The following is a 15057-nucleotide window of genomic DNA, read 5'->3' on the forward strand; positions in this document are numbered from 1 at the left end:
GCAACTCCTTCCGTGGGTATTTGGTTCCCCCTTTTAAGAAGGAATGAAATGTCCACCTTTTGGTCTTTGCTTCTTAACCAGATCTATCAGTTTTGTCTTGAAATTCTCAATTAGTTAAATTTTGCATGGACTGTTTACTTTTTAATCTGACCACATTCCACATTGTAGTCCATCTCTTGTATACACAAATAAGTGATATGACTTTGTTTTAGTAATTAAACTTCAAGACTAAACTTTATTTTTCCCCTTCATTTAAGTTTCCTTCAGCATTTGAGTTTAATGAATTATTCTTGATTACAATTTTGGATCACCTCTATAGTTGTCTTTTCGGGACCTTTTTGTGCAACTGTGAACAACAGCGCATCAAAGAGGTAAGTGTATATGCTGCCCTACTGTTCAGGCACCTTTCCTAGGAAACTCTGTCTGAGTAGAGTGAAGACTTGGCCCATGGATGTACTGCTGCTTGCAAATGGTACAGGGTAGTGGGACAGATGCCCTAGACACTTTTCCAGAATTTTAGGAATCTAAGCATAGCATAGGTATTTAATAAAAGCCTCTTACTTGTAGAGGCAGGAACCTAACAAGATCACCGCTGTCCAAGGTGTATGACGAAATCCACACTTCCATACCTCAGTTTGGTGAAACTTTATTAACCTTTTAAAAAAGATTTAATTTATTTTTATTTTATATGAACAAACATGGTGCCTAAGGGAGCTAGAAAAGTACATCACATCTCTTAGAGCTGGGATTCCAAAAGGATGACCCGCCATGTAGATTCAGGGAATTGCACCCCAGTGCTCTGTGAGAGTGGCAAGTGTTTTTAACAACTGCTAACCTTTTAATTTCAAAAGGGAGACTTAAATAGTAAATATAATGGCATGTGAATTGAATTTCAATAAAGATGTTTAAAGCAAAACAAAATAAACCCACAACAGCAGAATAAAGTCCATGGACTGCATCTGTATCAATTTTTGTAAAACAGGGAGTACAAAACTAACTAATTCTCCACTTAAATAAAAGCTCAATTAACATAGTAAAATTAGCTCCTCTGAAGTACACAGTTCAGTGTGGTCACTGATATTTAATTTCATGAGTATTTTTGCGACCCCTCTGGGAATCCCCATATTACCAGTTACTCCCATTTTCCTGGTACCTAGAAACCACAAATCTGCCTATTCTGGGTATTTCCTATAAATGGACTCTTGATAGGTGGATGTTTGTGAGTGATCTACTTTACCTAGTGTAACAGTTTCAAGATTCTTTTTTATGGTTAAGCAATATTTCTTTATATGAATAGCAATATCTCTCTCCCACCACCAACATAAAACTAACAGGAATTAACAGTTACTGGTCATTAGTATCTCTCAATATCAATGGACCCAATTCCCCAGTAAAATATGTATTTGTTATCAATGAGCCTGCTTATACTGTAGAGATACTAGAAAGTTCTTATTTCACCTCCTGCAGATACAGTTTCCAGATGTTGCCTGACTTTAATCCTATTTCCTGGGATAGACAGCACACATCACCTCTAGCATGAGGCTGTATGTAGTCAGAGGGGTGGGGCTTAATAAATGTGCCTAGATTTGTCAGGGTTTGAATTTAGTTCATTATCTAAAATCTAGATTTGTTTGAAAAAAATTAATCCTTGAGGCTGTGGAGAACTTATTTCAATGTAATATTTTTATTTTTCAGGAGATATATACAAATACTATATCTTTATGGTCTTATATCAATAGCCAAGTAGATGAATTCTCAAATCCCTTCTTTGTGAATTATGAGAACCATGTGTTATATCCTGTTGCTAGTATGAGTCACTTGGAATTGTGGGTAAATTATTATGTACGGTGGAATCCACGGATGAGACCACAGGTAATTTTTGATTTTCTTGTTTTCTTTCCAAGTGAAGATGGTGTTATAAAATTTATTCAGAGTAGACACTGAGTTACTGAAGGTATATTGCCCCTAGAAGTCAAGCTTCCATGTTTTGTGTTCCTATTTCAGAAAGCTCCTTCCACATACCCACTCCATACCATTTACTGAGTTAAGAGTTTAAACTCATATGTCTGCCTTCTACTGATGAAATGGTAGGAAGTATTATCTTTTGCTGTGTTTGTTTTTCAATCTTCTAAGTTGTCGAAGATATTTGGCTTGCACAGTGCCTCTTTCTGCTAGTATATATGGAGGTATTGACAGCCTGTAAAAAGTACACTTATAATGTAATAGACAGAGGGTATATGATAAGTTGTAGAGCTTGAAGGAGGAGTAAAAGTTTCCCCAAACTTCTGCATTATTTCACAGTAAAGTAAGATGTTTTTGGGGAAAAAAAGGCACAGTGCACAACAGAGGCCAGTCAAAAAGGCCTCCTGCCTGCTGTGTTCAGCGACTGACATCACTCTGCATCAAGTATTGCCAGCCTTGACCCCCACCCCCCAATCTCCTCCACATAGCTCTATAGAGGTGACATACAGAGTTTAACATTCTGAAGCTTTAAAGGGTGGCCAGCAGGAGCATGTTGGTAGGTCATTCTTTAATAGCACTAATTCCATCAGCCAAGAACATAAACATCTCCTCCTCATCATCTATCCCTTTTACCTGGTGTCTTCACAACCTCCACTTGTTTCCCAGGCTGCACTGGCTAGAGGAGAGTTCAAACTGTTCCTTCTCCTTTTTATTTCCCAGGATGGTACCATTGCTTTACTAACCCTCCCTCACCTAGAGAGTGGACTCACTCTTAGGTTTAGCTGTGGGTCCCAGCTGACATGCTGGGAACTGAGTGTCTTCTCGGAGACTGCAGGAGTTGCCCTCTGCCCATATTCTGTGCTCAGCATGTTGCAAACTTGAAGTGTGAAGCTAGGTAAAGAGTATCCTCATGACTATATGGATTCCTTCTGCTAGTGCTTAGTGACTCATCTTCATTGCATACTCTTGAGAATTGGGGGGTGAGAGTATGGAATCAAGTCATTCATAAAACCTATAGCCTGCAAGAGAGTTTGTCTCTAAATGCAGACAGTTTCCTCTACAGGTAAGCAAAGCAGGCTTCAGTGAGGGCAATCAGCAGCAGACATAATCATAGGTATCACACGAAGAGTGAAAGAGAATGTCAGAACCAAACCCTAACTCACCCAGCATCTTGCTGCCTGGTAGATGTTGTCATAGAATGTCCCTGTCCAGGGTCAAATTCCATTTTTATCAGTGATTTACTGCCAGATCTAGGACAAAGGTCCTCAGCCTCACTGAGCCTAGCTTCCCAGGGGCATGTAAGCATGATCTGTATCAAGTGGTGGCCAGCAAATGGCAGGTAGGGAAGGAGAACTGAGAAGGCTGTCTACGAGCCACACATTTTCCCTCTACATGCAGTAAACACATATCAAGCACCTTCTAAGTATGCTGAGTACACAGTGTTTTGGGAGGCAGGCAGAAACTTGGTGACAAACATCTAGAAGGGCAGGTGGACATCTGTACGGCAGGGTTGGCTATGTGTTTCTCCACTGACAGCATTCTGATAGCTGGGAGGGTAGGTGCATTCAAGGCTGTGGCTGGGAAATATGCAGGTAGATAGTGTAGAGAGAAAATGATAGGAAAAGAGTGTGGGGAAGAAAGGCAGGACAGCAGGCCACTGAGGACCTCCATGTCATCATCCATTAAAGAATGGATGTGGCATCCTCTTAGGGCCTCATACATGCGTGTGCCCAGGGGCCAGAGATGATTGGCTTTTTCCTTCGAATTTTCTCTAACATAACCATACTGTAGCTTAGCCTCAGAGTTTTCTAGACCTTCAGGCATGCCTTTGCATACTTTAAACTGAAATGTGAGAAAACAAAAAGCTCCATGAAGATGTAAGGTGATATCAGCTCACTAAGCAGCCATGAGTCTCAGACCATGCGTACTGGATCACGTATGGGTTACTGATGAAGGCTTGTTTGCAAAATATTACCACCTGAGACTGAGCTACATGATCCCATGGGTGTTGCAAATAACAGAGAGCTCCTAAAGGATGAATGGAACATTTCCCTAGTGCACAATGATCTCTGGAGCTAGCCTTTGTTGTGTAATTATGGCATTTCTGTCTCTCTCTGCAGCCTGCCAAATGGAGCCTTTTTTAAACTTCCCTGTTGTGTTGGAGGCACCTGGCTGCCTTTGCTCCATCTTCCTCCTCCTGACAGTCTTGTTAGTTCTCTCTCATCCCACTAAGAGTGCTAATCAGCAGTAACACCCAGGCTTCACTCTAGTTTCATGTGTTTCAGGGTGTAGAAGCAAGACCTGGTGATAGGTGGGCTAGAGAGGCAGACTGAGGCTTAGAGGATGTTTCTATTAGTCCTGAGGAAGTAGCCACTGAGGTGTGTCATGTGGTGAGCCATACTGGCATCCTGAGGCTTAAGACCAGTCCAATAGCTGCTGAATGGGAACGGAAACAAGACTCCCCACACCTGTCCATGCCTCCTTTGTCCCTTAGCTGGTGACCTTCTTTGCTGCTCAGCATTACCCCCAGTCTGAGAAATCTATAAGGAAAATCTGGGTCTTGGGTCTCCGGACTCCTAGTAGGTGCTGAAGAAATCTATCTCAGAAAGCTGGGTATGATGAACATAAATACTAGGACCTTCCCATCTCTTTGTTGTGCTTCTATACTACTGTCAGGGGATCTAAAAGACACTCAGGGTGAAGCAAGTGAAGAAGTGCTAAGTGGAAAGCAAAGGGCTGGTCTCTAGGGCACCTGTGCCTTGGCATTGCCCTCTGAGGGCTTTCTGCCAGTTCCTATTCCAGTTGATGAAAACACAGAGCTCTATGGTGAAGAAAGTGCTGACTGAACACAAGTGTTTGCAGTCACTGGAGCTATTTATAAAAATGCACAAGTACATGGATAACGGAGCAGGGGTCTCATATAAACACTACTTAGCCTGACAGCTGGGAAAAGCTACTTGCATTTCTGACTCCTCCAAACACAGTCTGGCTCTGAGTCTGTACATGGCAGCCTTAGTTGGATTATGGCTACACTTGAGCCTGTTTGCTCCTTCCTGGGAGCTAAGAGAGTTGATGGTGAGGGTGACCTGTCTTCCCCAATGCCTTTCCATGCCTACCTTGACCCTAGGGATTTCAGGGCAGCCTGGGTAGCTATCAAAAGCTCCTAACTTGTGGAGACAAAATGAATCACTTATGTTGGTTAATTTTATGTTGTCATGACACAGGCTAGAGTTATCTGGGAAGAGGAGCACTCAGTTGAGAAAATGCCTCCATAGAATTGGCTTGTGGGGTATTTTCTTGATTGATGACTGATGTGGGAAGGCAGTGTCACCCCAGGGCTAATGGTGCTGGGTACTATAACTAAGTAGGCCTGGCAAGTCAGGAGGAGCAAGACAGTAAGCAGCACTTCTCCAATGGCCTCTTCTCCAGCTCCTACTTCTAGGTTCCTGCTTGGAGTTCCTGCCCCGATCTCCCTCAGTGATTGTGACTTGAGAGTTGTAAGTTGAAATAAGCTCTTTCCACCTTAAGCTGCTTTTGGTCCTGCTGTAATGTCACAATAAAAGAAACCCTGACTTTATAAGACAATCTCTGTACACTTGGTGATAGATTGTTCAGTATAATCTATGAGACTGGCCACATAGGAATCTGGGCAGTGAAAGAACCATTAAGCTATGAACCTAAATACTGAAATGCTGTATTCAGAACAAACAGTACTCCAACAACAGTGAACTAACAGCCTTGTCTCTGTTTACTGCCAGATGCCAATTCATCAGAATCTCAAGGAGCTGCTGGCTATCAAGGCTGAGCTGCAGAAGCGGGTGGAGGACTTGCAGAGGGAGGTGGCCACACGGACCATCTCATCTTCCTCCGAGAGGGGCTCCTCACCTACCCACTCAGCTACTCCTGTACACACCTCAGTCTGATGAACAAAGCCAATGTCCTGGGCCATCCGGCTGTTCTACTGTCTTCCAGCAGCTCAGGGACCTGGCCATTGATGTTATGGTTCTAGCTTGTCATCTTCACTCTTAGGACTAGGCCCAGGGACCATTTGTGGGTGGTGAAAGCTCCTATTATTAACAAGTACTTCTTTTGTGTGAACAGCCTGTGACCCTTTTGAAGGCACCCTCACCCTGTGAACCACCTTTGTCTTGTACAGGTAGCTTCGGAGAAACTAGATTGAATGCAGTGCGATATTTTAACTTAAGAGAATCTCACACGACTTATTTCCAAATTACATCCTTTGTTATGAACAACTCATTTACTTATAGAACACGTCACCAGCCATGTGGCTCCTCTCAGCCTTTTGGCAAAATTTAAAAACTGTTTTAAATGAAATGTTAGTGTGGCAAATGAACTGTTGCCACCTGTTCTACAGTTATCAGTTATCTTCATACAAGAAGTCCTGTACAATTGGTACAATATGTACTGCTGTGTACATATAAGGTATTTTTTAAAGAGAAACATGCCTTTATTTTCCTATGTCCTTTTTTATGTTTAGAATAGTTGTCTGAGGAATCATCTGCTAAACTGTGCTGTATGGAGTCCATGCTACCTTTTGTGTGGTACATTTGAATTAAGATTTGAGGTGTGTCACCTCAGTGGCAATGTAGTATTGTCCTCTTAACTCTGGTACTTGTCTTTTGAGGTGGCACAGCCCATTCATTCATTGGAGGTAGCAGCAGGTTCCCTTAGGATGCAGCAAACTATGAATGCTAAGTCCTCTGGTAAACTGAAGACTCTGCATTTGTTGGTCTCCCTCTAGGACAGTTCTCTAAAGGAGCAAGTCTGAAAAATTGCTTTGGCATCCTACTACCTGTTAGGATGCCCAGCATCTATGTCAGATCAAGTCTTCTTTCACCGGTTAGACAGCTGGACAGCTTGTCTTCATTTATCTCTATCTCTTCTCAGTTGATTTACATGACTGCCTGGCCATACTTTAAGGCAACCAGTGCACTGCAGCTTGGGTTGGAAAGCATAACATGCTCTTCCTTGGTTTTCCCCTCTTGGAGCCAGCCCTGGCTGGGGAGGCCTCTTCCCACAATCAACAGCTTTGAGCTCTGCTACTCAACCAGTCCTTCTAGGAATGAATTTCCCATCAGCTTCGATGTGTGCAGTGCAGTGCCAGCATACCCAGTCCCACCCCCATGCTCATTTCTGTGTGTCACCAGGCCCTTGAGAGTTGGAGATGTTTGAGGCTGACCAAGTCAGCCCCTGAGGACAGATGGACCACATCTCCCTCTGGTCAGTGTCAAATCGCTGGATGCCATGCGGTCCTACACCTTGACCTCAATTTTCAAAATGTATACTTAAAAGACTTTTTTTTTTTTTTACAGCCAAATACATAGAAAATAGATGATTTTTCAACTTGGAACCTTTTGATTCTTACAGAAAACTATCCAACCATAAGATAACCAGAGATATTCAAGAAAATTTGCTAAGTTATAATCAATTCTCCATTTTTATCATCTGGAGGATTTGTTTCCAAACTACAGTTTAAGTGATATTAGCTTTTGATTTGTGTTCATCATAGATATAAAACCTTATTTGTAAATGGATAAACTGCCATATCTGAGGTAGGAGAAGCTATGAGTTCAGGGTCAGCTTTGGTTGCATATTGAGTTCTGGGACAGCTGGTCTATATTGTGGAACCCTGTCTCAAAATCAATACCAAAAAGAAAAGAACATGAACTATAATATTTTCTCTTCATATGCTTTTTAAAACTGGGGACATTTACCAATTTTTCCCTAGAAATACTGTGTAGTTTCCCAGTGACACTTGAACTATTGAACATAGAGAGGACTGGATGATGTTTTGACAGAACCAGAAAAGCCATGGGGACTGCTGCTTGTTGAGGACAGCTAGCCTGGTACAGATGGCTGGTGAACTGGGGATCTGGCTCCTGGTCAAGCCATGTCCTCCCAGCTGCATGCTTGCAGCACCCCTAAAAATGTCCCCTGGATCTTAAAGAAGCACAACAGAGTACTTCCCTTTGTACGTTTCTAGCACAGGACTCTTTCTAAAACAACCTGAAATACAGTTTTCTTATCTAAACAATTCTTTCATGTATGTTTTATTTAAGTACTAGAATGTAAAACCTTTAAGGTTCAGGTTTTTAAACGAGTACAGTACTGTATTTGCCTCATCTGATGCACTGTATTCCAACCTGTAATTAAAATGGTAATATGTTTGCTCCCTGGTCTCTTTGTTGTCTCTCTTTCACCATTTCAGTAGTTTTTCACTGAGGAAAACGAGTACTAAGAAAGTACCATATGTTGAATGCTTACCCTGTGGCTGCCACAGTTAATATATGTAAAGTGCCCAATAGTAGTTGATTGACTAAGTTGTCAGTAATTTGTTGTAAGTCTTGAGTGTTTGGGCTGGAACAGGTAGGTGATCTGATTTTCAAATCTGCAAGTCCCCTTGTTCATAACCTTGAAGAAATGTTGAAGACAGAGAAAGGCCCAAAGTAACAAGAGGCAGTGGGTCTTCCTTATACACGTGCGTAAGTCCTTGCCAGCTCTTTGGAACTGTGGACTTTTTCAAGGTTCTAAAAGTTAGTGTGAAATTACACCACCTCCAGTGTATAACCATTCTTTAAGGGCCTGACATTGCTCATCCTCTTCATGTGAATCAGAGCTGTGTTAGCAAGAAAGCCCAATATTAGGCATAAGAGAGATAGAATATCTCCTAGTATACCTTCCATAATAGTGTCCCCACAGTAGAAGGCATACTGGCTCACTTTTTAGGATTGAGCAGTATGTTCTAAAGCTACCTGGGTAGTGGAGCTAATGCTGATCCTACTAAAAGACTTGACACTGTGGCAAGAGGGCTCTCCTCCAACCTCCCTCTCCTCATCCAAGTATACCAGACATGTCCTGCTGCAGTTCCTATACTATGGAGGCCCACCTGTGGATCCTATGGAAGCCTAGGATCGGGCACTTTGTGGAAGGAATGATGGCAAAAAATGCTAGCCTGCCCAAGACACACCTTTAGCTGGGGAGAAGGGGAATGAGGTCAGCACTATATTACAAAGACAGTAGGAAAAGACAGATCACATCAGGACATAAGGAGTGGTTAGATTCCACTTTGTTTAATGCAAACACTAGACCATTTACAATTCACACTTGGACACAAGCACGGAAAACGATGTACAGGGATTCTGGCAGTCTCCAGCATGTCTTCCTCAGAGAACTGGTACTAACCACAACCCAAGTGGCTGAGGCAGTGGGCCTGCCCTATACCACGGTAGGCAGCCCCTACATCAAGCCACTTGAGAACGTTGAGCATTTTTAAAGTTCTTCCTGTCAAGTTTCACTAATCGAGATCTGATCTTGGCAATTGGCTCTTCTGCTTCATTTGTTTTCTCCCTTCTATCACCTGGGACTAGCCCAAGTTGGCCAACTCAGCCTTCATGGGGGACACAGTTACAGGACCAGTCCCAAGCCTTCTGCAGGCCACAATGCCCCACCAAGTATAAAATGCCAGTGGGAAGGAGGAGCCCGGCCCCTGGGATGAGACTGTATGAACAGGAGGCCGATGGCCCGCCCAGGCCTGTCCAGCCAGTTAGCTAGCGCCTGCGGGCTGAGTGATGGGTTTTATGCAGAAGGGCTTTATGCAGAAGGCACCGAGGTAGCTAAGGGAGAGCAAATTAGAGCTCTTTTTCACTGGAACCAGTGCTATTGAGAAAACTTTTTAACAAGAGGGCATTTATTTTACATCATGGCCGTGGGGTTCGAGGGCTTTGCCATCAGATAGGCCTCAGCATAAAGGTAGACAACCCTCCTGAGATTACCCTAGCTACATGTCAACAGACCAGAAATACTAAAATCCTTCCTTTAGGCCACCTTGATGTCCTTGGTGTCAGTAAGGTACAATCCTGACAAAGTTGACAGCAATGTGACCAGCAAGTTAGAAGATTCTAGAAACTGACACGTCTTGCAAGTGATGCCTCCTTTGCTACTTAACTTTCTGAAGAATAAGGTGGGCTTCCTGAGGCCATGATCTTTTTTTTTTTCCATCTTTGTGTCATTTCCCCAGAGCTCCAGCTTCCCTATTGGATCCCCAGACCTGGACTGTCTGGGACCAAAGGCCAAGCAAAAGGAACATCTCATCGCCCACAGGTATACACTGGGAGTGGGTGTTCAGGCTGCCTGGAGACATGACACCTCCAGCAGCCCTCCACCATGAATAGTCTTTAAACAACAAATACACTCAAGGCATGCATTAGACAACACAAGAGTTCAGTAGTTTCTTAAAGTGGGTGTTGCCTCTTCCCAGCTCAGCAGAGGTGAAGGAGTCAATTCACAGCTTGTGGAATATATGGGGCCAATCATGTTGTCCAGAGGAGCTGTGGATCTTGCCTTCATAGTGACTCTGCTTTCAGAAGTGCCTTTTGACATGTCAAACTATTAGTGCACATGGGGTGGAAACTAGCTTAGCTTTCACTTGCAGGTTCACTATCGAGCTCACTGAAGCCAAAGAAACAGTCCAGGAAGCAGGTAGATCCAGCCCAAACTAGAGGTAGCAGTCAGCTCTGGCCCTGGCCCTTGGTTTCCTGTATTTACTGCTATGAACATGGTCAGAGCCCTTTTCAGAGCAGATAGGGAGGTCAGCTACACAACTACAAAGGCAGCTAAGCCAGCATGCCTTCCCCTACCCTTCCCCTTCCCCATCCACTTCTAAGAAAACAACAAGCATGCTTCTGGTTCCCACATCCATTCTCAGGATCTGTAGCTCTTGCTACTTAAATGAGATCATGTAGGGTAGATCATGTACATGTACCACCCTGACCTGGTAGAAAGTTCGTTTGTATATGTGACTTCCAAGACCTGTTACTAGGCCAGCCAGAGATCTCTACAGAATCTGATGGTAATCGAACCACTAGTTACAGCTCCCACATGCTCCTTCTTCCTACTCTTGGGGTAAGACTATTGTGAGACCATGTTTGCACTAAAATAACTGAAGAACCTTCACCTGGACAAGCTCTCTGGAAGCTGAATAATATAAAACATGAAGTTGCGAAGAACAATCAATTTTTTTAAAGTGCCTAGGTGTTATGTGTGTGTGTGTATGTGTGTTGTAGCTTGGTGCTATCTGATTTGTCTCAAAATGGGTTCCATATGCACCAGATGCCAGTTGAGCATGCTCCTCTCAGTGGTCAGCACAACAACTCACTATAGTGTGTAGGTAAAGGATTTCATAGTACCTAGAGATTGCTTAACCTGATCTGCACTGCTGCCTCAACCATCCTCTGATCCACCCCCACCTTGGGCATCTTCCTTTTCCCATGCTAAGGCTGGATCAGGTTGTCTCTATCACCAGAAACTTTCAACGCTGGTGGTAGTAATCCGCTGAACCTGGGTCTCAAGTCTCAGCACCAAGTCTCTTTAGAGAACCCATGGCAGAGCAGTAACTGTAGTCTGAAGGACATGGCACAGAAACCACACTCACGAACACCTAAGGCTTGTCCAGAAAAAAACAGTACAATAAGAAGCCAGTGGCATGGGAAGAGACTTGGGGGAAAAGATTGGCAAATGAAATCCGGAGCTGGGTGACAAGCGGTGGCCACTGAACGGGGCCTCAGATCCGGGGTGGCTCAGGTGGTGGGGGTTCTGCAGACCGTGTTTCTTGTTTTGAGTATGTCACTAGGGAGAGAAGACATGGGTTAGGAGGGTTTAACCTCTACTCTGCCCAAGTCCCTATTAGAAGTTTACATCTATGCTGTGTAAGCAGCTCAGCACATCCCAGGCCTCCTCACTGTCCCCGGGAGGACTGCCATGAGCCCTGTATACAAAGTTCAGGCTAGACCAAGGGAAGCAAAGGCAGAAGCCTGGCAGGCTGCACAGAAGAGCTCTGCCTCCATTCTCCATCTACAGACTGGACATGCTTCTGTCAAGACTTCTACATGACCTCCTTCTCCATTATGGAAAAGGTAGAGCAAGGTCCTTCCTCTGCACCCAGGCTCCACAGCTGTTGTCCTATAGCTGTGGTCTCTTCTCATTTCCTTATCTGAAGGGGAGCAGACTTTCCTCCCTGCCTTGATATCAGCATTCCTGGGCCACAGGCATGTCTCCCTCTCCTTTGGCCTTACCACATGTGGCCTCTAATTTCTGCTAGTCCGTGAACCCCAAAAGTGCTCAATAACCACAGAGGAGGTAACAGAACACCTGGGTTTTAACTGTCTTCTTGTCTTTGGCCATTTTCTAATAAAAAGCCTAAAGATAGATGCGGACCCACATCTGCAGTCCCAACATTCAGGAGGCAGAAACAGAGGATCAGGAATTCAACTCCCAGCTACAATAGTGAGTTGGAGGCCAGCCTTGTCTACCTTAGACCCTGTCTCAAACAGACAACAATTAAAAACAGACGACAGGTCTAGAAGCAAAAGTTTCCACAGCCATGGATGAGCATGCCCAGGATGCATGTGGGTCTGCTGGCAAAGTGCTGGGGTAGCCCAGGCTCACATTCAGGTGATTCAGTAGTTGAGGCCAAGCAGCAAAAGCTCCCAGAAGTCATCACAATGACACAGTGTCCCCATTCTCAACAAACTGGGAGGCCAGCTGACCAGTCACAGGGTACAGGCAGACCTGGGTCCCTGAAGGTTTTTATGATGGACCTTCCAGAGGCAGATTCTTCTGGGCCTCCCTAACTCATTCTATTCAGTGCTGGGGACAGTGACTGAGTCATTACCTTGGGGTTCCTCACACACAACAGCTTCCAGGTTCTCCCCCTTCACGTAGTCTGCATTGAGGCCCTCTGCAAAAAGCAAGAGCAAAGCAAAGGAAGCACAATGAAACGAAGAAGTCCTCACAATTGAGAACTGCTCACTGAGTCCTGTATGACAACAAAGGCTGCCAGGATCAGCTCTGGATCGCCAGAACTTCATCTTCTACATAAAGACTGGCCACTGAGGAATGTATTGCCCAGGACTTCTTGCCATCATCCTTTCAAACAGCATCATGCATCAAAGACCCAACATCCCATCTGTAAAGAGCCATAGACAGGGTATGAGATGACTCGGCTCTGGACCATCCATAGGATTGCCTGAGTCCTAGAGGCCAGGGAGGTGGAGAGGGAGCCAAGAGCTGAGGTAGTGACTCATGGATGCAGCATTAGGAAGGGCAGATGGATGTGCAGGGATCACTCTGGAAATGCCAGTAGGCCTTCCCAGGAGCATCTGTATGCACAAGGAAGCCAACTGGCTTCTTTGGGCCATAGCGATGACTGCTATCCACACCTGTGCTTGGAGAGCCCAGGGTCCACAAATAGCCGTTCTGGTCTAATGTGTGACCTGGATTCTCCCCATCCCCGCCTTCATGCTATCTTCAAAGGCCCTATAGCAATTCAATAAGGCATCTTCTTCACTCAGCCAAACGCCATCACTCAAGGATTTGGGTGCTTCCAAGGCAGTCTTCTGTGTCTTCTCTCTGAATAAGCAAAGTCTTCCAGGGAAAGTGGGTTCTGATGCTAAGATATCAACTCCATGGACACAAATCATATTCCTGCCTTTTACCTACCCTGATAGCTATTGGGCTCAAGGTGAAAGCCAAATGGGCCTGTGAAAATGTAGATCAGATTCTCCAGCAGGGATACTTAACTACCATGCAAAGCCAGCCAGGTGACAGCTCCAGTGCTAATGGATAGGAGCTGGGAGATGTGCTCTGGGCCTCCAGACTACGGTCCTTATTCCTACTTGGTCAGCAGCAGATAGCCCTTTTCCTTCAGTGCTTCTGGGAGGTGTTCACCCATGGATATTTGAGTGTCCCCCTCCCCACTCCTATGGACATCCATAACTCCAGCCATCTTGGGCCTGGGAGTAGATGATATGGCAGGTGACACTCTCACAACATATCAAAAAAAGCTCTAGATGATATGGTCACAGGCAAGTTGGTGGATGCCAGGGAGAGAGGGGATGTAGCTAGCAGGGAGGGATAATGAGGGGCCAAAGCACAAGAAACAAGACTTAATCAAAGTACACTGTTACCTGGACCTTCTGCTGCATCTGAAAGCAAGACAGGAAGCTTAGAAGCCTGGAGTAAGAATTTAGTTCCAGGCAACAAACCTATTGAGTATTTTATGAGGTTCACTGACACTTGGCACTGAGGGCAGGCAGGGAAACTGAGTGTTCCCAAAGTGGAAACCCCTTTGGTAGCAGCAGAGGCTGGAGGCCAAAGAGGTGAGGGCAGGTCCTCCTAGAAGCTGCCTGTCACCTCGAGGCTTTGCATCTGACTTTCTTGAGTGCCAATCACTGAAGGCCATAGTTGCCTCTGATCAGCAAGCCAGCCTGACAGTGGAGATTAGAAGCAAACACCACTGCTTCTTATAAAGTTAGCCACCCACACAAACACCCTTGGGATCCTTCCTGATCGTGGATCAGCACAGTGCAAGTGGCAGTCACAATGCTGCACAGAATGGAAGTCCAGACAGGTGTGAGCTTGGTGTCTAGTCCCAGACAAGGAAACTGCAGGCTAATCCAGACTGGAACGAGGTCAGCAGGGGGCGCTGTGGCAGCACAATGAAGAATGGCTGGGAGACTAGCCAGAGAGAAGGCTCCTTAGAAGAAGACACCAGGACCTGAACAATAAGAGGAGAGAGGAGCAAGGCAGAGAAGAAACAGCAATGGCTGTACCCTGAAGAAGGCAGAACACATGGGAAAGGAGAATGGCTATGGAGAAGCCAAATGGTTAGGGTTTGGAATGCCACATTCAGTTCAGGGCCTGTGAACTTGTAGTCATCAGGGAACTCAGGGAAGTCCAGGTATTTTTAAACAGGCCCCCCTAGAGAAGGTGCAAAGTGTAAGAGAAAGAGTCAGGGAGGTGGGAAAGGCCTACTAGTAGACAGGCAATAGTAAGAGGGAAGCATGCTTGTGACTGATGGAAAGCGAGCACTGCAGGGCTCCCAGACCTCTAGCGTGGAGGACAGATACAGGAGTGGGAGACAGTGAAGTCCAAGCCCTGTATAACTGAGTCAGCCTGCTTAGCCAGCTTGTTCAGCCTGTGAGCTGTCATAACTGCCATGTCTAACACTGTGTCATTACCAAGTGATTTCCCATGAAGGTGGCACCAACTTCCATTTCCCCTGCTAGGAAGTAAGCA

The 15057-nt window shown here is 45.0% G+C and overlaps 2 protein-coding genes across 7 annotated transcripts in view; one reads left to right on the plus strand and one right to left on the minus strand.

Annotated features, from left to right (window-relative positions):
- Mtmr1 (myotubularin related protein 1) overlaps positions 1-8156 on the plus strand; it is a 57915-nt gene extending 49759 nt beyond the window's left edge. For all 6 annotated transcript variants that reach the window (XM_031363545.1, XM_031363516.1, XM_031363522.1 and 3 more), the window contains 3 exons: positions 258-371; positions 1696-1872; positions 5721-8156. In XM_031363545.1, the coding sequence (XP_031219405.1) occupies positions 258-371; positions 1696-1872; positions 5721-5885 (456 nt within the window). In that variant the 3' untranslated portion in view covers positions 5886-8156. The remainder of the gene's footprint in view (positions 1-257; positions 372-1695; positions 1873-5720) is intronic.
- Positions 8157-9019: 863 nt separating this feature from the next.
- Positions 9020-15057, minus strand: part of Cd99l2 (CD99 molecule like 2) — a 26740-nt gene continuing 20702 nt past the window's right edge. The window contains exons 8-9 of the mRNA XM_031363559.1: positions 12653-12718; positions 9020-11607 (exon numbers count right to left, since the gene is read on the minus strand). Of these exons, the coding sequence (XP_031219419.1) occupies positions 11543-11607; positions 12653-12718 (131 nt within the window). The 3' untranslated portion in view covers positions 9020-11542. The remainder of the gene's footprint in view (positions 11608-12652; positions 12719-15057) is intronic.

This window comes from Mastomys coucha, chromosome X, assembly GCF_008632895.1.
Source record: "Mastomys coucha isolate ucsf_1 chromosome X, UCSF_Mcou_1, whole genome shotgun sequence".
NCBI classification, from domain to species: Eukaryota; Metazoa; Chordata; class Mammalia; order Rodentia; family Muridae; genus Mastomys; species Mastomys coucha.